We start from the raw sequence: 21,533 nt of genomic DNA, 5'->3' as shown, positions 1-21,533 counted from the left end.
GTGCTGACCTTGCCATGCCTACTATGACCATCACAGGCCTGCTTAACAGAAGCACCAAGCCACAAAGCCCAAGACACACCACAGGGATGTTTTCAAATGCCAATAGCTTTGTTGTTGTCGTTTAAATAACTTTCAGCCTTCTAATTCAGCTTCTGCTTTGAAGTCCTTCCGCTGCTTCCAAGCCAGCCTGTTGCGGTACCCTGAGCAAACATTGAACTAGCTGGAGGATTAATTAATATTAATTAATTAAGATGGAAAGAGCCATCTTTCCCCTAAGTTACCCCCTCATTTTTAATTACCAAAAATAAAATAGAATTAAAAAATCAGTATTGCAGGAACCAGTTCTATGCTTCAACTTGTTTGGTAGCCAGCCCAATGGAAAACTTACCCTGAAACTTGTGGTTATTAACTGAAATATTAAACCAGCATGATTATAAGTATTCCCAAATATTTGTTTTTACTTATTATCATCATATTTTCAAAATACCTAATAATTCAACACTATTTTCTTAACGAAAGGCAGCCCTAATGCACCTGAGACAATACTGACAGGTAGAACCCAACCGCCATTTACATCTTAGAGTGGGTTCCCCTCTGTAGATAGACTGCAGCAAAGAGGACTGTTCTTTTACTTACCCGATCTTAATTTCTTTTAAACATAGGAAAATAGGAAAACAGAAGATTATTTCCAATATGTTGACTCTGCAAAAAAAATCCATACAAGCACAAAAATTAAGGGGTTTTTTTCCGCTTTTTTATATTTTCAACTGTAATATAAAAATACGACGTTGGTTCAAAAGTCAGAGAAGGTCCATGTTGGTAACTACAATTCTTTTATTGGACATATTTTACTGAGCATTGAACACTTGTTTATGTAGGCACAGATTTAAGAATAAACCACAAAATCGAAAGGATAAAGTGCAGACCTGTACTGAGAAGCAGGCCTGGTAAAGTCAGTCTACTCTTTCAACTCAGCAGAGAAAAGAAAGAAAAGGGGGAAAAAACTGCCATTATAAGAGAAGCATATTATAAATTACACTCTGTGGTAGCAGAACTATACAACCTTTCCTGTGGGGTACCACAGCACTGGAAAACTCAAGTCCCCTGTGTATACGCACGCTGAGTTTGCTGCAGGAAATATCTTGAGACTCTGACTTACACAAGTGGTTCCTTTATATGAAAACTTAAAGGGGTATTGATTTAAACAGTTCTCTTTACGTAATTTCTTTATATATTTCCGAATAGAAAATTATGCACTCAAACAACCTCCCCCCAACAAAATGTCTTGGTAAATAGTGCTTGAGAATGAGTGAAAGCGGAAGCGAGTGCAAGCCATGACTTTAAGCAATGGTCTTTGCTAGATTTCATTCCTGCTTACATCTGGATTTTCTCATTAAGAAGACTCAGAAATAAAATGGTAAATTGGACATGGTCCTTGTCTTTCCCCATCTCATAAGGGCAGTTTTCTACAGTTCTTAGTAACAGCGAAAAAAAATATATATTTCTAGAGCTTGCACAAATCCAAAAAAAAATAAAAATGCAGAAAACAAGAGGGAGAATAAAAACTAATATAACCTAAAACATTATTTTGTAGTAAACAATAGAATATAACGTGCAATAGTGCAATTTCTCCTTTGCTGCTCCAACAACGAAGTCTTGGTAGATAGTCCACTGCAAGTCAAGGTACGGCATTCCACATCTAACTACGTGCTTGTCGGGCACTGCTGGGTTTGCCAGGCTTTGGAGCCGAGTCACTGTGTCCAGGCTCTCCCTTCCCCTTCCCGACGTGGCGGAGTTTCTGATCCCAGCGCTGCATATTGAAAGGCAAAGAGATTACAAAAGTAAGTTGTATGTAAATCAACTGCATGTCTTTACAAACAGCAGCAACAAAACATAAACCTTTGATGTTTCCACTGTGTTAGCCTGGTGGAATGCGAGGTTACTGGTAAAGAGAAAAACCAACTCCTGGCTTTCTTGTAGCCTCTGTGAATGAAAGGTTCTGGTGTCCCCAACATAAGAAGAACATGGAGCTGTTGGAACAAGTCCAGAGGAGGCCACGATGATGATCAGGGGACTGGAGCACCTCCCGTATGAAGATAGGCTGAGAAAGTTGGGGCTGTTCAGCCTGGAGAAGAGAAGGCTGCGTGGAGACCTCATAGCAGCCTTCCAGTATCTGACGAGGGGCTACAAAGATATCAGAGGTGGACTCTTCATCAGGAACTGTAGCAATCGGACAAGGGGTGATAGGTTCAAACTTAAGCAGGGGAGATTTAGGTTAGATATAAGGAAAGAAGCTCTTCCCTGTGAGGGTGCTGAGGCGCTGGCCCAGGGTGCCCAGAGAAGCTGTGGCTGCCCCATCCCTGGCAGTGTTCAAGGCCAGGTTGGACACAGGGGCTTGGAGCAAGCTGCTCCAGTGGAAGGGGTCCCTGCCCGTGGCAGGGGGTTGGAACTGGATGATCTTAAGGACCCTTCCAAGCCAAACCGGTCTGGGATTCTCCAAGTGAGAAAGTAACTGAGTTCCAGGAAAAAAAACCCAACCAACAAATGACACTGCCACTTGAGAACTAAAACTAAGCAGAAGTCAGGCCACAGTGGTAACGTGGTACTCTGCAGCCCTGGATTTTCCTGCCAGTCACCATTAATGCTCTTGAAGAAAGTGTTGAGTGGAAGAGGAGACTGGTTTGCACTGGCACAACCATTATGTCAAATCAACAGCAGAGCAGTTATGTCAAAGTAAGAATATTCTGTGTAAAGTGACAATCCTAACAACACTGAAGTCACCTGACACTTTGCTGTGCATTGAAACATAAAAAGGAAATCCTTCCAGAACTTGCAAGGCATTAGAATACATTTAAATTAGAAAACATTAAAATACATTTGCATATATTGCTTGCATTTGAACTCATTGCTTCCAATTCGCCATGACGTGACTTTCTTATCATGAACCTCATTCATCTAAGCCAGGAAAGTCAATTTAAAATAGTTGCTAATCCTAACAATTTGGTAAATGTACTATATTTAAATAATATTAAATCTAAAAAGTGTAATTTCGTCTTGTTCTGGAAAACACTTATAAAGCCCTTTTTCAATTAATCAGTATCACAATCCCAGTGAAATAGGCCTGTGTTGCAGAATTCACAGCTTGCCTACAGAGATAAAACACTCCCACAGTTTGCTTTTTGAGACAGAGGTTTTGATTGCTGATGCACTAGTGTATTTTGGATGATTCAGTGTATCTCTTCAGTTCAGTCAGCACGCATTTCTACGTAACATAGCAAATAACACACCACATTAACTTTTAATTTGGGGTCAGCACGTGTACTTTGGTCCCTCATTTTGAAAAGATTAGGTAGATGGCTCACGGTATCTGCAACAATTGACTTCGGTGAGGTATTTTCTTACCTTTACTTTTTTACCAAGACGATCCTTCCATTTCTCAGCTATGGAGCCTTCCACCAACAGTAACCTACACAACAGAGACAACCAGTTACTCCATCAACAGGCACACACAAGCTATACAACCCAATATATGCAAGACTAAGATCTGTGTACCTGCAGAGACCCCTGTGCCCCACTGAATACCATTAAGGAGATGTACAGAGTCTCACCAAGTTTCCCTTTCCTGGTGGCTCTGAAGTTCAGCTTTATTGGCAAGGAAACAAACAACAACAAATATGCTCCAAGGACAATCAGAAAGTTACCTGGAGCGCTCCTCATCTTCATAGCCCATAATGATGTACTCTTCGTTGGCACTGAGTGGTGGGCACAGGCAGCCGGAGTTCGTGTGAAGGTTTACAGTGTCCTTTGGGATGTTCACCAGGGAAGATTTTAGGATCTCCTTTACTTCCACTACTGCAGTGACGTCGTGACATTTAGTCTTCACCTCCTTCACTTTAGCCCGAATGACTGGGAATAAGTCACAAAGAGTGTAGTTAGCAGCGGCAGATAATGCAGGTCACCCCCAAGCCATTCTTGGTGACCTCTAGGATTAGTCTTTTGCATGGTCCATGCTCTAAAGCTCAGCTGAACTCCAGCAATGTCCCTGCCCCCATCACTTCATTACTTCACCCTCTACTAATAGAGTCCAGGTAGCTTAGTATATCTCATAATAGTATGGCCATTAGCAGGAGTTACATACCAGTTGAATTTATGTCCTGTTTAAGTTGGGCTTTAACTTTAGTATCCCTTCTTCTTTGCCATTTCCCCTTTAAATATATTTTATTCATTCCTTATACGATCTCCTTCTCCCTCAGGCTGTCACTGACTGCTCCTTCTTGACTGCTTGCAATAGAAGGGACCAAACTTAATTTGTCACTCTCAGCCTTTCATGAAACATGAATGTGCATTAAAACTTCACATATCTCATCCAACTACTGCTGGATGACAAGCCTTTACCTTTTTTTCTCTCTCCAGTGACCCAGCACCAATCTGCTCTGCTCTTTATGAACTCCAAATGCTCCTGATCTTGACCCGATGACCTGTCCAATTGTTTCCTCCCTCACCCTTTCTTTTTGCCTTAAGTTGCATAGGAAGAAAGTTGCCTTTCACAGGCAACACTTTTCATTTCTCTCATGGTGACCAAGTGAACTGATACCACATGCAGATGCAAAGCCAACCCAGAGGTCATGCTCTAGAGAATGCCACATCTTTCACAGCTTGCAAAGAGTCCCTTTCCATTACAAATAGCAGATTCCCTGGATGCCAAATTTCTTCCAACCTACGTGAAAAAGGTATTATGGGAGAAAACCATGGACTTACACATCTTCTCTCTTCACATGCATTGCCCATAAAGACCATCAACCACCATGTATTGCAACCACATTAAATATAGCTGTCAACAATTAATAAGTTGTGCATTTAATATACACAATTTATCCCAAGTGATTCACTTCCTTAAAGCCTTTTAAGATTTCGAAACAAAATCTTGCTTTGGTTCAGAGTTATTTCAAATGCATTTTGAAGCCTCTTTAATTTCAAGAGCTTGACAAGATGGGCAGTAGCATTATCAGTGACTTTCTACCACGTGCAGGTACTAGTCACTTTGTAATAAAACAACATAAAACCAACCAGTCACCTAGAAAAAACAGCGATGTCTGAATAATACCATATTTTTAGCTTTTAGTAGGATCTATTTTTAAAAGAAGTTTATCTTACCATAGTTGCATAAATACATAATCTTAATAAATATTACATAATCTCTATCATTTAAATGAAGTCTTTAAGTTCACTGAGCTTAAGGCTATTGACATCATTATTGGGAAAAAGGATGGGCCTGGTTGTTCAGCTCCTGTGATATGTATTCACTGGCTTCATTGACTTAATTGACTTAAAACAAACAGTATGAAGAAAAGTAGCAGCCTGGACCTTTCATATGCCTGAAGACCAGCACAATCTGGACAACAAAAGACATAATATGCACTTTACAGATGTTCCTGACAGCATAACAGATGCTTGCTGCTGGCTCTGATATGCGAGAAGGAAAGAACCTTGTATGCCTGTTAGATCCCATGGTGAGTTTGCAGGCATGAAAGTTAGTAAAAACATCCTTTCCTGCACAAGCAGAGCATATGGGAGCTGGAAATCAGAGACAGCTCAGACACAGCAGCCCACAACGTCATTTTTGCCATATCCCCTTTCACACTGAAGAAGTGCGTGAATCCCAGCTGCCTGTGCTGACGCTGAAATAACACTCAACGTCAACAAAGACACTCTTTCACTAACATTAAGCTAATCCCCTCCAACCTTCTTATTTGGGCATGTTTCGGGCCACATCTTCCATCTGTAATAAGTGCCATTGGATTTGCCATCTGAGGCTTTTTTAATGAGAATCTTCCCCTTACTGTAGCCTTAAAAACGTTGGGAGCCGGCCATGCAGCTGTTCTTACCGTAGTTATAGTTGTTGCGTAGGTAGGTCTTCTGGGTCGCTTTTATAGGCTTGCATTTGCAGCGCTCTGTAAAACCAGACAGTTTTGTTTAGCATGAGAAGAGCACATGGTCAGTGACCATCTCTCTCGCAAGCTCACTCCTAACGAAACAACTTCTTTATTACAGGCAAGTGAAATATTAAAAACCACAGGGCATTCCTGAGCTGCTCTGTTGGAAGATGTTGTGGAACTCGTGGGTGGAAGATGTTGAGGTCTCATGGACCTCAAAGGTTTCTAGGAGAAAACTTGACACGCTGAAATTTAAGAAACCAAACCAAACTACTCCAACCAACTAACCCTGCAACAACAAAGACAAAATGACTTGGGAGTGTGAAGGGATAAAATCTTCCATTTTAGGGCAATTCAAGGTTCAATCTGGGTCTCTTCTGTGCTTGCAGGCACTGCAGCTCTACATCCTTCTCTCTTCAGTATTGCACTTACTGAATGCCCTCCTTTCTGCATTTTTGATTGTACAGGCTGTAATACAGACACAGAAAGCAAATACTATGACAAAGCACGACTCGACATTTGATTGGAGACTACACAGCTCAGCTCAGTTTAGCAAACTGGGATATTCTGGCCAGCAAGCCTTCACTGTAAGGAACAGGATTTTTGTGGCTAATTCTCAACATACAGTTCATCTTTGGAGTCGTACTGTAAGATTTCCTACAGTGTCACAGCCCCTTTGTAAGCTGTCCAAGAGCTACAGTCAGCAGATGAAGCATGCTGGAGTGTAGTGGGACCAACTGGCTCCCTGCTCCGAAAGCTTCTGGGATGGTCCCAACTAAATGGAACCTCAAGCATGTCCCTTCAGCAGTGTCTGGCAGGAGGTTCAAGAGAGACTGAGTTTAAGAGGCTGAACAGCTTCACTTGACTACTTCAGGTGTTTGGTGTCACCTTTGATCCTGCTCTGGCCTCTTCCTCAATTTTTGTGTCAATTTTACACAAGTTTATTATCACCCAGAACCTCAGGTTGAATTAAAATAGAAGCATTATTAGGCCATCCCTATGGTGGTAAGGATAGCCTTCAAAAGATAATACAAATGAGCACTGTTGGAGCAGCATTTCCAGTGGTGCAGCTTCCAGGCAGCTGGGAACAATAAGGGAGGTAAAAACATTTTCATTAGCGCCCAGGGAGTGCTCATGCTGAAGCTCCAGACTCATGTGTTCATTAACACCACCGAAACTGCATGGCTGTTGTTCTAAAGCAAATATTTACTTATTTCAACCTAGTGTCTAAGTGGAGTTTGGTGGAGACATTTCAAACAGCAGGCCCCAGTATTACATGATCGTCTATTTTGGCATTTGACTTAACCTTTAATTGGAAGTAGGCTTAATGCAGCCTATTTCTATACACCATTATGCTAAAATACCAATGCATATAAGCTAGTGATTTAGTTAAATCTAATATGAAGAGTCTGAAAAAGAACTTTTTTTCTTTTGCTATATAAGATTTCTGCATATTAAAAAAAAAAATAAATGAATCTTGGTTAGGGACCAATTCTCAAATCATTATTTTCTATTGAAAGCATTTTTGTAGTTGAAAATACAAAAAGAAGAAAACAAGCCAGGAGAAGAGAAGCCCATTTCTGAAGAAGAGTATATTGTTTCCTTGAATTTCAAACACATCCTCAGGAATCTATACATAGAGTCCTACAGACTTCAGCTTTTGTATGAGTCTTTATTACAATAATAAAAGCAAGGAAGGGAAGTGATTTTTGGCTTCCCTTCTGCCCGTGGGAGCTCATGCATACTTTAGGCCAAATTATGCCCTGTTTTATAAGCTGCCTCAAAACAGACCATAAATGATGTGCTCCTAGGACCTACACTTGCACAGGCATCTCAGCATTCAAGTCCAACAAGTTGTACACTCTACAGGACTTTGCTCTATGGCACAAGTAGAATGAAATAGCCTAAATTACAAGACAAGAATACATAGCCTGAAATTTCCCTTAATTTTAAGATGGCATTGGATTATTTAATTGTATTATTATTTTTAGTCTTGTTATAGAAACAATAGACCTGCCCATGTTTTCAAAGGATAACTCCTAGCTGCCCCAATGCTTTTCAAATTTACATTCTTTACAAAACGCTGCATTATTCCTAATTACTATCTAGAGATACAGAAACTAACACAGAGTCACTTGCCAAGGTCAGTTATAAAGTCGATTTTAGAGGTAGAACCAACTCCTCTCTCCCAATTTCTGTTTCAGTGACGTTCAAAGAAAGCACAATGTAAGTATTAGAGAACATGCATTTGATCGACGCCTGTTTCTGGCAAAGCTGACGTTTTCTCATGGAGTGGGAACACCTACAGAAGGTGGCTATAAAATGTACTGTATCTCTTGATGCTGAGGGGAAGTCCCATCCTGCACGACAGCCTCCTCTGAAGCTGCCAAAACTACCAGGAGAGCCCTAGAACCACAATGTCATATCCCAAGGAGTAGAGGCTCACACCAGGTTTGAGATCTCAGCTAACTTTTCTATTAAATAGTCATTTTTAATACAAGTCAATATAGGACTAATAAAAGCTCAGAATCTCTATCTTTGAAAACTTCTCCTTGTAAATGCCAAAACTACGCCGAGAGAGGGTACCAAGAAATGTGCCATCTTAAATATATGTGCGTGCACAACATAAAACCTGTCTGTAATACTGACCAGTACAAGCACTCAAACCTGGCAAATGTTTCCCTGACAAATGAAAGATAAGAACCACCCAAAATCTTGACAAATTTCTATGTGACTCAGAAAGAATCTGATGAAGCAATGTAGTTCACCACAAAGGTACAAAAGCTCTCCTCCACCAAATCCCCATGCAGACTCAGAGGGAAAGTTTTGCCAGGGCTAAAAGGCGCTTTGAACAGAGGCTACCCATGAGTGCTGCTCACTCCAGCAGAAATGGTCTTTGTACCATGACAGGCAGTGCCCTTCCTTTTCATCAGCAATTCTTCTGCCCATCTTCACCTTAATTTTTGGATGGGTTTTCTTAGATCTGGTTTTGCTTTTACTAGTCAAAAAGTCACAACAGCAACAGTAGAAATTCCACTGCAGCATCACTTATCGGTATTACATGCCATCTACATCCCTAAGAACAGAGAGCACTAAAGATATTTGTGGTACTTTTTCTGTAAGGCGACGCTGAAAGTATCCACTTTACTTTCGTACTGAAAGTGGAGCTAGAATGCCCTTTGTACAGACAATGAAAGCCACACTTGGAAACGACTTAAAACTAAGATAATAAGATTAGTAATAAAAACCTTTAGGAAGTCTTTCAGACACGGCCCCATGCACAAGGCAATCTGAAGTGGAAGTTGGTAAGGGGCTTATCTTATTGGGTTTTTCTAACTGTAGCTGGCTTTCTAAAGGATGTACACTGTCATTTAAGGAGCTTTTTGCACCTACATGGCAGCTACTTTCACACTGGCAACTACTGGTCACATTTTAAAACTGTATTATAAGATGGGCATTATTAATACCTTTTTACAATTTGGTCACAGAGATTAATGCTGACATTATCCAATTTTATGTAGATATCTCATTTTATGTTCCGCAACTATCCTTAGGCGTTTATATTAACAAACTGAGCATCAGTGTGCACTATTGCTCATCAGCACCTCTGGAAAAGGAAAGACACGATGGCCAACACTAGGTTTCAAAGTGTCATCTTCTTGACAAGGGCCTAAGAGGAAAATTTGTGAAGGAATTGTAATAAAATTCAAGGCAACCTATAGTCATTGGCTTACTTGAGCAACAAATCCCAATTTCTGTAACCTGCTATCTACCAGCCTCGGCCTTGCTTCCTTGCCTAGTGGTAACACTCAAGAGGTTTGATTCAGTTCCAGCAAAAGCAAAACAAAAAGTAACAGGGAACCTGCTGGAATAAAACCAGTCTCAGAAGGTCTCAACCTCCTCAGGTTAATGGGAGTTTTGCCATTAGCTACAAAGAGTGTCAAATTTAACCCCCAAGTTTTAAGTCCGAATTAGCCATTATCTTCTCTGGTTTTGTCCAGTGAAAATCCATTTAGTGATTATTCTTACTGTTCAGCACAAAATGTCTCATGAAATCAGCACAGCCCTCTTGATTTGTTGGAGATTTTGCCCTGACAAAAGCAGAAGAGACAAGCACTAAATGGTGGTCTAAAGAGTTAACTGAGTTGTGGACCTCTCGGTCCACAGGCTGACAAGCCCCAAATCTCACCTGCCCATGGGATACACAAAAGCACAATCTACAGGATTCCCAGACAAGATAGAGTATTTAAACAACACCCAATACTCCTCTTACTTAATCAAATATTAAACGGATTGAAAGACTATAGCTTGTTATACAGCTTTATTAATGTCTACTTACCAATGCCGGCGCCTCTACAATTGCCATTATTGGAATCCATAGGGAAATCTGGCATGGATTTGTAAAATATATAAAGAAATGTTAGCATTTTTAATTTGGTATTATTTCAATATACCCACATCGCTATGTTTTCTTATTCTCCAATATTTCGTATATTAAAACTTCATCACTTCATCAATAAACAGATTGTAACGGTCTACAGACCAGCCTGTTAAAGTTGACATGGTATCTTATCTGAACTTCACCCAAATCCAGCACATGATGTTAAATGCTTTAGCAAATTAAATACCCCATTTCTACTAGTGCACAGACTGGCAGGTTTAGGATGAGGACGGAAAATTATAGCATGAACTTAAGAGTGTCTACAAAAAGTACTTGTACTGTTTGCATTTAATTAGATGATGAAAGAGAAATTACTTTTGGTTTGTTTTTTGGGTTACTGAGGAAATCAAACCAACCAACCACAATCACATCATTGAAGCAACTGCCAAGGCAAATGTTTCAGACCTTTCCCTTCCCCTCAGTTTAAAAACATGCTGATTAGTTTGAAGGACAGATAAGGAACAGAAGGAAAAAAAGGCACTATGTCCGAAGCACTTCTTTTAGACACATTCATAAGTGGAATGTGTCCCACATTAGTAAAACGCCCAATTTCAAACCTACTGTTTATTAAATCACACAATTTAATGGATTTATACATACACTTAATGATAAAAACCACGTATGTTAATGCCTAGAATGTTGTACAAGTTAAGGGGAAAAAAATTCAAGAGAAACAAGATTTGAGAGAGCCAGTATACTTTATTAAAATGATACATAAAATGGAAAACCAAATGAGCTTGCGAAGGAAAAGCATTTCTTTAAGTTTGCATGCCCAAATGTTTATGCAGTTTTTTGCAATTCTGGAAGCTGGTATCATACAAACATCATCTTTATTATACCCTTATATTATCCCTCCCGCAACAGCACTGCTTTTACAATATAGGACAAATGAAAACCTGACCATGTAACAAAAGCTCCTCTCTTGCAGCTTGAGCTGTAAGGATCTGGCCATAAGACAGCCCACGACACTGAGGATACTTGGTATAGGTGAAGGTATAGGTTTAGATGTGTGAGCTAAATTTTAAGGGCTGAGGCCGTTATTTAATCACAAATTCTATAAATATTTATTGAATATTTATTTATTCTATATTCTAAATATAGAATTATATATATATTTAAAATACCTGCTTACCAGAAATCTACTATTACTTAGTTAATCTTCTAATTTGGCCATACTTCTTTTAAAATAAATATTAAAACCCTCCACCTTCCTACATATTCATACTACTCACGGTGTCATGAAACTTCCTTTACATAAATGGGGATATGACTAAATGACAGGGCAAGAGAAATCTGAAAAACAACTAATTCCCTCACTAACATAATAACTAACTTCAAAAAAATTGAGACCTCAGGAATAAGTATTCCTACCAACATAAAGAACAAAGGATATAAATAACATAGAATCGTTGCTCTTATCTGTTATCTGTTGCCAATAAAAAAAAACACATCAGTTTTCTTCCAAAGAAAGTTCCAAACTACCACAGGATCTTAGTGTATAGAACAAACCTAACATTTTCATGGAGCCAGTCTGGTCTTTGGTTAGCAGGTACTTCCATGGCAGCTGTAAGGCTTCCCCATGCTGCCTTGTACCAAACCAAATCGCACACGTTAATTCCTACTTACTGCACCTAAGCTATTCTCACATTAAAAATATCCCTGTTGTTATCAGTGGTATTTAAAGACTGTGACCTCTACCATTAGTATAAGATTGAAAAAAAGAGGTCTTCATCAAATTTAAATGTTTTCTATGCTGCAACAGGTGCTTTCTTGTATTCCAGGACATGAAGAAAGTGGAATTTAAATGGTTTTCCTCTCGCTAAGTAAAAGGACGACCACATTTATTCTCATTCTTCCTCTCCTGGACCAATCCTCTGTTGCCCTGTTCATTTAGACAAATTGTAGCTTTAAACCTGCAATTCCTTTTGACATAGTAAAAGCACAGAGAGCGCTTGGGTCCATACGCTGATCATCCTTCCATCTGCTCCCACTGCAGACAGAAGTCTGTAAAACCTCCAAGCCACCAACCAGGAGAGGTGGCTCTACCTCTCCCCGTGCCTAAGACTGGCCTGAGATGTTTCATCACTCCCTGGGCATTCAAGACCCCTGCAGAGAAAGCTCTCCACATTCACTGCTCGCCTCATTCGATTGTCTTGGCCAGCTTTCTCAGGCTGCCTTTCAAGGCTGCCTGACTTTGCATGTGGACAAGGTGACCCTTTCTGGTGCTTCATGTGGCCCAGCAAGCTACAATTCCTACCAAACCAGATACTTCAGTTATGAACAAAGGGATGGCTTGTTCACACCTTCAAGGCATATTCCCAATGCAAATAAAATGGTTACTGGGGTGTCCTGGCTTCGGCTGGGATACAAGGGGGCAGAAAAAGTCTTCATCAGCAGAGGAGCCATGGGAAAGTATCATATGAAATGTTTTAAATCTTTACCTCCACAGAGGGAACACGGAAGGATAAAGGAGCCCTGAAGTGAACTCTCCCCTCCTGAATCATGGCTGATCCAAGCAGTCATGGCTTTGTGATATTCAAGCAAACCACGTCAAGCCACTCTGGAAGTACAACTCAAAATCAACCAGAGCCCAGTAAGGGGTTCACAGCCTTCCCTGGCCACACCTGGATGTACGATGCTCATGTGTCTTGGCTGAAGAACTGTCCTTCAAACTCACACCAATGCAAGGAGGACTGGTAAACCCTCAGCACGCGCAATATAAACCTGGTCCTGCAAACAAACACTGAACTAAATTGCTTTCCACCAGAAGCTCCCTTCCACTCCTAGGTACACCACTCATTATACTCGTACCAAATTACAACATGCCACAACCTCAACCCATTCCTAATTCTGCGATAATTCATTCATTCACCAGGTCGCTCATCCTGCCCCAAACCAGAGGTTGCAGGTATCTGATGAAGCAGCTGGCTGTGCAACAGGAGCAATTCAGACATGGTGTGCAGTACAGCATTTGATGGAAACAGCTCCCACTTCAGAGCCTGTATGTAGGCTATGGTGTACAAGATGCTGTGCTCTGCAACTGTGGTCAGGGCACAGGGTCTGCCAATGACAAAAGAAGGAGGAAATAGGTATTGATATGTCATGTCATGATTCATTTCTCTCCTTCCGAGGGCTTGGGCGAGTCAAGCACTGACCTTGCCTTGATGCTTACCTTTCCTGGCACATTCATTCTTATTTAGGGAGTAATCATGAAGGTTACTCTGCTGATAAAAGAGTGGGCTTGTGGAGGGGACCGGTCACCTCCACCACTGTACAACACCTCTTGGGAAAGGCTTCCCATCTCCCTGATCCCTCCCCTAGTCAAGCTCACAAAGGCTGGTCCCTTTTCATAGGGAACAGATGGGAAAAGGGTCTTGGGCCAGTACCGCCACCACAAAATCCCACTCCATGACCCCAGCAGGCTAAGGGGCAGAGACCTCTCTCCATCTCCAATGATGCACACTGCTCATTCTTCCAGTTGTAATGCAGATGGGGGTAGGGGGTAGGAAAGAAAGCTATTTTTAAAGATAAACCACTGATTTCCTATTGTTCCACTTCTCCTCAGAGGCGACCTCTGTGCCAAGTCTTGTCTGTGCAAAACAATCTTTTTGAAAGAAGTATCTGTCACTGATGATCAGCAGGGTTGCCAAAGAGGAAGTATTATCCAGAGTTGCAATCCAAAGGCTTCCTATCAAATGTTGTTTAAGAGGAGGGGAAAAAATCCAAACTGTTTTTTTCCAATAAGCCATTTTCATTAACTGCTTTTCAGAGGGATGCTGTGTAAAAAAGAAAACCCCAACCAACCAAGCAAAAATACCAAAGAAACCACTAACAAGGACAGCTGAATAAAAGCCACTTGCATAGTAAGTGTACAAAATAACAATGCCTGGGACCACAGATTTGGATAAGAGGTTTGTGAAAAGGAAACAACTTAGTAAAACTAAAGTTTTGAGCAAACATCTTACTTACGTCAGAGTTTAAATAAGCTAAAAAAACCCACAAACAATCAAAGAAAGAACAACAGCGAAAGAGCCAAAAGTAGCACAATCCTGATATCGCCACAGTTGAAGAATATGTCCCAGCTATCACTGAAGACATTCCAGGCACCCTGCTCCCAAGAACAAAACCACAGTGAGCGGCTGCTTGGGGACTTTCTTCAGATGGATAAATCTTCATGGATTAAGGAACCCTTCCAAAATGCATTAATTCAGACCTTGTAACCAACTTCAGCTCTTAAAAGCGAAGCAGAAATAGGAAAATCCATCCTGGTTAAAGTTTAACATAGACCCCTGCAACTCCAGGTCACAGAGTAGCCTGCAACATGGCAATACAGCTGCTCCGCACAATGAATTACTCCAGGTATCAAATCCCACTAGGTTTTGATGACATTTAATGGCCTAGGAATTGACTTGATGCTTAGATTGCAAAAGCCACTCAAGGGGACTCAGCCCACAAAGGCAGACGAACTGTAGCGACAATGAATGGCAGCGTCAATGGTTTCATCATTAGTAAGGTTTAAATTCCCTTATTTGTTTTTCCTGTCTTCTTTTGGGCTTAGAGCTTGCACTGACTTTGTTCTTTAACTGAGAAATGAGGCTGCTTCTAGGTTTTCAGCAAATGCCTGAACAAATCTCAACTTTATAAATTACAACCTGGGCACAACTGCTCATCCTCAGTAGAGCCCCCTAGCACCACTGTGCATTTCAGCTACCATGAGTAGAGCTATGCAAAAACCAGAGCGAATTTGATCTGGAGTTTGGAAACCACTGTTTTGGAAATGAAGTTAGTAACACCTGAAAAATAAGCAAGAGAAACAGCTCTTTCACTTTTCTTTTAAACATACAATGCCAAATTCAAGTATGGGTTACTATTCATCCAGGCAGACAGACAGGTACGGAGGACTTGGACTACATGGAGAAATCATGGATTAATATGATTCTATAAATATTTATATGATCATGGGTTTATATAGGTTTATTTTACCTTAAAATAAGATTTAAGAAAAAACGTTTCCATCATTTGAATAATATTTCTTTTTCTTTAATGTTTAAGGGTGGCTTTTATTCTTTCTTTCAAGAAATTCAGAGTTCTCCTCAGCCATCTTATGACAGTCTCCCTAAATGGCTCAGACACTATCTATACATGGTTGCTACCTTGTGATGCTGCTTCTCCTTTCTCCAACATCTCATTAATGTGTCTTCAAGCTATTTTTCTACCTGAATAAGACGTGGTGGGACAGACCCAACAGACAGATCTGTTCTCCAATATACATGGTACCGATCACACTGCTCTAGTCTTACTGATAGTTGCCTCTTCAGAACAGAAATAAACATGTCCCTTGAGTTATAAACACTCTGCTAGACGGTAATAGCCAAGCACACGTGCTGAAGTGCTTTTCTGAATCAGCATTCCAACACCAATGATGGCTGTGGTCAGGCTGGTCATTTATTATGTGTAAAATCACAGCAGGTCCCAATGCTGAAATTTTAGATTCAAGACAGTATTTCTATCTGCACTTCTTGCTGCTTTACAGACTAAATATTTGACGGGACCCTGAACAAAGGAAGCAGATAACCTGATAGATGTAAGGAGGAGTCAGCATACACACACAGAGGCTGAAATATATGGAGCAAGCAAATGGGACATCCTGCAGAGGAAGACAGCTTGAACCAGTGTCTGCTAGCAGAACTGCTTTCATCCCCAAAAGCACGGGAGAGAGATGCAGGAGCAAAGCTATAGGAGACATCAGACATCAGCATGCAGCAATCTGACCCTTGGGATGTTAACGTATCGTTAAGAGACATTTTCAGCCTCCGTCCTGGCCTATGATTTGTTGGGTCCTCCACAAAAAGCCACAACAATCAGTGTCACACCTGCCTCCAGCACATTCATACCAAACCTGGAGCATCCCTCTGCTGTCTGGCTGTAAAGGAACCTGGGTGTTTCCCAAAGATAATGAAAAGGCAAGCTTCCCACATGACATTTGTTTGAAGGTGGTCTCTGTAACTTGAGGAACTTCAGCCCCTCCAATCCCCGCTGCAGTACACCAGCCCACACTCGTTTTGGAAACCAGCACAAGCTATCCCTCTAACCAAGCCCTAAACAGGCAGTGGCTTGTTTAGACACAGCAGAGGCTACTCATCCCTTTCAACGTGCGAGCAGCCCTTAAGAACACTACAGAATGTCATTCGTTCCTGCAAAGAGGAAGTCTTAGATCTTAACACCCAGGCTGCACTTGGGAAGAGGTTCCAGAGGATGTTTGTGGAGGAATCACAACCTGTGCCCCAATAGCCAAAAGGGAATCTCTTGCTGGGATTTGCCACAGATTTTATAACCCACGGTTTCTCCATATTTCGCAACAATCTATTTGGCACAGGGAATGCTCCTCACCAGAGGGGAGCTTCTCATCTTTTACTGCAACGTCAGCCAAAAAAGTCAAATGAACGTCAAACGATCTTCAACTTGGCATCACTGAAATAAGAGTCAAGAACAATTACTTTAATTTTCATGAGCGTCTGTCCAACATCTTCCTGGGCACAGGAGAGCAGATGGCAACTGATCCAGCATGATGTTCACCCATTGCAGCTTCCTGCAGGCCACTCAGCCTGCCGCTGCCTCCAGCTGAACCATGCACTTGGAAAGACGTATGGTCTAATATTGGAAAGGGAATGGAAACTGGGCTTCCCAAAACCCTGCACCTGCTCCAACAAGGACAAACATCGTTGCCCTTCAGGCTGCTGCCTTATGGAAGGGACTAGATAAACGCATTAACTCTCACCAGCACTAATGCACAGACCTCAAAAGGAGGTTAACTTTCCAGGTAGCTAAAAATGGAAGAAAAATTGAGATTTCACTCCTGAAGAATAAAAGGACCCTCTTCTACAACGGCAACCCATGAAACAATGGATTTGTATTTCTGCCTGCTCTATGAGATGGAGTTTACAGACAGCACGAGGATCAGGAGTGATCAGGAGATAAAACAAGAGCAGGTATTCTGTACGCTCCCCATTAGGCAGCTGGTTATTCGTGTCTTCTACTTGGCTGCAATCCTTTATTTGCAGAATGGAATTTGGAAGTGTTCACCTTACTTCTTCCTAGAACAGGAATCCTTCACTCTGCTTTCTAAGGTGCAGTTTTAGTCCCTCAAGAAGGATTCTTTCAGTCTGGTGCATAATGCAACAGTTCAAAATTTTCAGCCCAGAAATGAGAATGTCATCAGGTTCTCATTCACTGAAAGAGAGTTTTCATGGATCCAGCCCTGGAATCCCTCAAAGAGGTCATTGTACTGCTGAGGTCCTCTGAAATAGGTAACTCGGGGGCAATTTTAGCCAAACTTCCTCCCTCCAGATTTGAATGTGATTGCTTTCAGATCGCTGAAGACCTGCCAAGCCTCGCACAGCCTGCAGCCATTTTTAAGGTGGCTTTGAAAGCAGCTCAGTGTTGTGGAGAAAGGTGCTCCGTGTTCAAAGCCACACTGCCCCAAAACATCACAGCAGGTCTGCGGCCCCCAGAGAGCAGCAGCAGCAGTGAGGGAGCTGCAGGCAAAAATAGCTGGTTGGGTTCACAGGCTGGGGACAACTGTGGGGGAAGGAAGGATGGAAAGGTGTGAGGGGAGTAGTTAGAAGGGTTAGACAGAAACAGTAGTAACCACTGGAGATACCAGCGTGTATACTCACTGAGATGAACTCTCAAGAGGTAGAGAGGTGAACTTGATAGAGTCAGAGGAGCGGGGTTAGTCTGGCCTACAAATAAATGGGGAGGTGTGGAAAGAGCAGCTTACCTGGGAAGGCTCAGCTGGGGAGCATGGTCAGGAAACCGAAGCGTGAGGTTTCGTTAGGAGAGGAAAACAGGAATTACAGTGTTTGGCACTGCTGGCAGTGGGATACATACAGCATTTGGTAATGGGACAGAAGCACAGTCAAATACTGTGCTGAGCATAACATGGTAAAACACCCCTTTCATTCACAGGCCACTGCTGCGGAAGGATGGAGAGGTGGGATGGTGGGATCCACTGCCCAGAGTTCCCACAGCCTGGCAGCACAAGGAGCCTGCAGGGTGTGCGGGTGCTGCTCTGCCTCAGCCTCCGGCCCCTCTTGGGTGCTACCCTGCGCCAGCTCTGCCCACCCACTCCCGTGATGGAGAGGTCCAGCAGAGCCACCAACACTACAGCTTTGCAGCAAGGAAATGGAGCTTGGTTCGGCCAGCAGCAAATGCTTTCCTCAAGCAAGACAGGAACTGTGGTCATTTCGTAAAGGTCAAAGCTCGCTCGGGATAACAGCAGATGCTCCTGCCTCCTAGTACCCATGGATGGCAGCTGGTACCAGCCAGCCTGTGGGACCACGATGAGTGCAGCCAGTGAGACAGACGCAGTAGAAAAGCCATAGGGCTCCAACAGCCCCTTGGAGGCTGCAGGGGTCAGGTACCACCAGAGCTGCCTCAGTGCTGGAGGCAGCTGAGAATGAGCAGCAGTGGAAGGCTGCACCTCAGCTGGGCTCCTCTTTAGGCTGTAACTTGTGAGCCCAGGGACCTAACGGGGGCCCTGCGCTGTAACTGTGCCTCCGACGCCGGCCCCAAAGACGCGCTTGTTTTCTGCCCATCAGCTGTGCACCTCCAGCACCGGCACGGGCGGAGGCTGAGGGGACCACGTCCTCCACTGGACACGGCTCCTTCCAACAACCCGCTGGCTGCGCCCAGGGCGCGATGGCCGGAGGGGAGCAGCCCCTCTGGGGTGGTGAGCGGCCGGGGATGCGCCAGGGGCTGCTGTGAGGGCGAGCACACCGCTCCCGGGCAGCTCTGCCTTCCGAACGGGCACCGCTGCCGGCGGAGCAGCAGCACGGGGCATCGGGACACCTCCCGTTTGCACGGAACGAGGGCTGCCGCTCCCGCACTAGTAAGGGTTCCCCGCCACGACGGCAGGGCTGTCACTTGACACACACCCTCCATGCCAAGAGCGAAACTTTTCCAGCAGCGATGCGGCTGGTGAAAGCGGAGAGAAAAAGAGCAAAGAGAAGCGTGCGGGCAGAACACAGGCTCAGAGAAAGTCCGAAAGAGCGGGGAAAGGGCAGGACCCCCCCGGCGGGCTCCCCTCCCTCCCTCCCGCTCGCCGGCGCCCATTGTCCGGACGGGCGGGCACGGAGCGGTCCCGCGCACTCACCGGCGCCCTCGGCGGTGACGATGGCCTCAGGGGAGATGCAGACGCCGCGGTCGTAGAGCGGGAGCTCGTCGCAGGCCAGGCTCTCGGGCCAGGCGTGGCGGTACCGGACGAGGACGGGCTCGCAGCCGGCGCGGGCGCGCTCGCACACGGACTTGCAGGGCTTGATGGGCTCGTGTTGGAAGTCGATGGTGCAGATGGGCGCGTACATGGCGCAGAGGAAGAAGAGCAGGTCGGGGCTGCAGTTGGTGCCCAGCAGCCCCTCGAACTGCTCCATGGCCAGCACGGCATTGGCCTGCGTGCTGTGGTGCAGGTGGTTCGGCATCTTGGTCATGTTCCAGGGCAGCGGCTTGCACAGCGGGATGCGCACCGGCTCGCAGGCCGCCGCCCGCCCCGCCGGCGCCCGGCCCAGCACCAGCAGCCCGGCCAGGGCCAGCACCGGCACACCCTGCCACATGCCCCCGCCGCGCCGCGCCGCGCCCAGCGCAGCCGAGGGGCCGAGCGCCCAGACCTCGGCGCGGGGGGCGGCTCCTCAGGCCGCGGCGCCCGCGCTGCCCCCCGGGCCCCGCCCGCAGACCGGCCCCTCCGCGCCGGGCGGGACGGGACGGGGCGGGGGGGCCGCCGGGCCCGCCTCTGCCCTGCGGCCGTGCCGGGGAGCCCTGCGCCGGCCCGCGGCCTGGCACCGAACAAAGGAGAGCTGCTCGGAGGCCGCCGCGGACGGGAGAGGCTGCCTGTGCGGTGTGAGTGGGCTAGCGGGTTTGCACTGAAACAGGGGAAGCTCGGGGTAGGTATGAGGAAGAAGTGCTTTACCGTGAGGGTGCTGAGGCACTGGAGTGGGTTGCCAAAGGAAGTTGTGAATGCTCCATCCTTGGCGGTGTTCAAGGCCAGGTTGGATGAGGCCTTGGGTGCCATGGTTCAGTGTGGGGTGTCCCTGCTCATGGCAGGGGGGTTGGAACTGGATGATCGTTTTTTCCAACCCTAAACATTTACGGTCATACATCCCTCTAAGGCACAGATACCTCCCATCCTCTGGGAACAGCAATCACTTGCTTCAAGAAAACGCTAAAAACGTTGCTGAGAACATAGACACAAACGCAGTGATTTCAGATCAGTCTCCCAGAGGTATATCCACATACAGCCTGGAGAAGAGAAGCTGCGTGGAGATCATAGCAGCCTTCCAGTATCTGAAGGGGGCCTACAAGGATGCTGGGGAGGGACTCTTCATCAGGGACTGTAGTGACAGGACAAGGGGTAACGGGTTCAAACTGAAACAGGGGAAGTTTAGATTGGATCTAAGGAAGAAATTCTTTACTGAGAGGGTGGTGAGGCACTGGAATGGGTTGCCCAGGGAGGTTGTGAATGCTCCATCCCTGGCAGTGTTCAAGGCCAGGTTGGAGGAGGCCTTGGGTGCCATGGTTTAGTGTGGGGTGTCCCTGCCCATGGCAGGGGGGTTGGAACTGGATGATCTTAAGGTCCTTTCCAACCTTAACTGTTCTATGATTCTATTGGGGAACGACCTGTTAGAGAGTAGTGTAGGGGAGAGGGACCTGGGGGTCCTAGTGGACGGCAGGATGAGCATGAGCCAACACTGTGCCCTTGTGGCCAAGAAGGCCAATGGCATCCTGGGGTGTATTAGAAGGGGGGTGGTCAGTAGGTCGAGAGAGGTCCTCCTTCCCCTCTACTCTGCCCTGGTGAGACCGCATCTGGAATATTGTGTCCAGTTCTGGGCCCCTCAGTTCAAGGACAGGGACCTGCTGGAGAGAGTCCAGCGCAGGGCAACAAAGATGATGAAGGGAGTGGAGCATCTCCCTTATGAGGAAAGGCTGAGGGAGCTGGGTCTCTATAGTTTGGAGAAGAGGAGGCTGAGGGGTGACCTTATTAGTGTATATAAATATATCAAGGGGGAGTGTCACAAGGATGGAGCCAGGCTCTTCTCAGTGGCAAACAATGATAGGACAAGGGGTAATGGGTACAAACTGGAACACAAGAGGTTCCACTTAAACTTGAG

At 44.6% G+C, this 21,533-nt stretch overlaps 1 protein-coding gene across 1 annotated transcript; it reads right to left on the bottom strand.

The window, feature by feature from the left end:
* Window positions 1-1,251: 1,251 nt before the first annotated feature.
* FRZB (frizzled related protein) lies at window positions 1,252-19,982 on the bottom strand (the record flags this gene model as incomplete). The annotated part of the gene is made up of 6 exons (XM_080632045.1): window positions 1,252-1,810; window positions 3,403-3,466; window positions 3,702-3,906; window positions 5,886-5,951; window positions 10,273-10,320; window positions 19,529-19,982. 6 exons carry the CDS (start codon window positions 19,980-19,982, stop codon window positions 1,700-1,702), a joined length of 948 nt encoding a protein of 315 aa, XP_080488171.1. The 3' UTR covers window positions 1,252-1,699.
* Window positions 19,983-21,533: the final 1,551 nt, after the last annotated feature.

The sequence above is a fragment of the Psittacula echo genome (assembly GCF_963264785.1).
Source record: "Psittacula echo genome assembly, chromosome: 20".
Taxonomy (NCBI): domain Eukaryota; kingdom Metazoa; phylum Chordata; class Aves; order Psittaciformes; family Psittacidae; genus Psittacula; species Psittacula echo.
The sequence above is the reverse complement of the archived record's forward strand: the minus strand, read 5'-3'. Positions and strand labels throughout refer to the sequence as shown.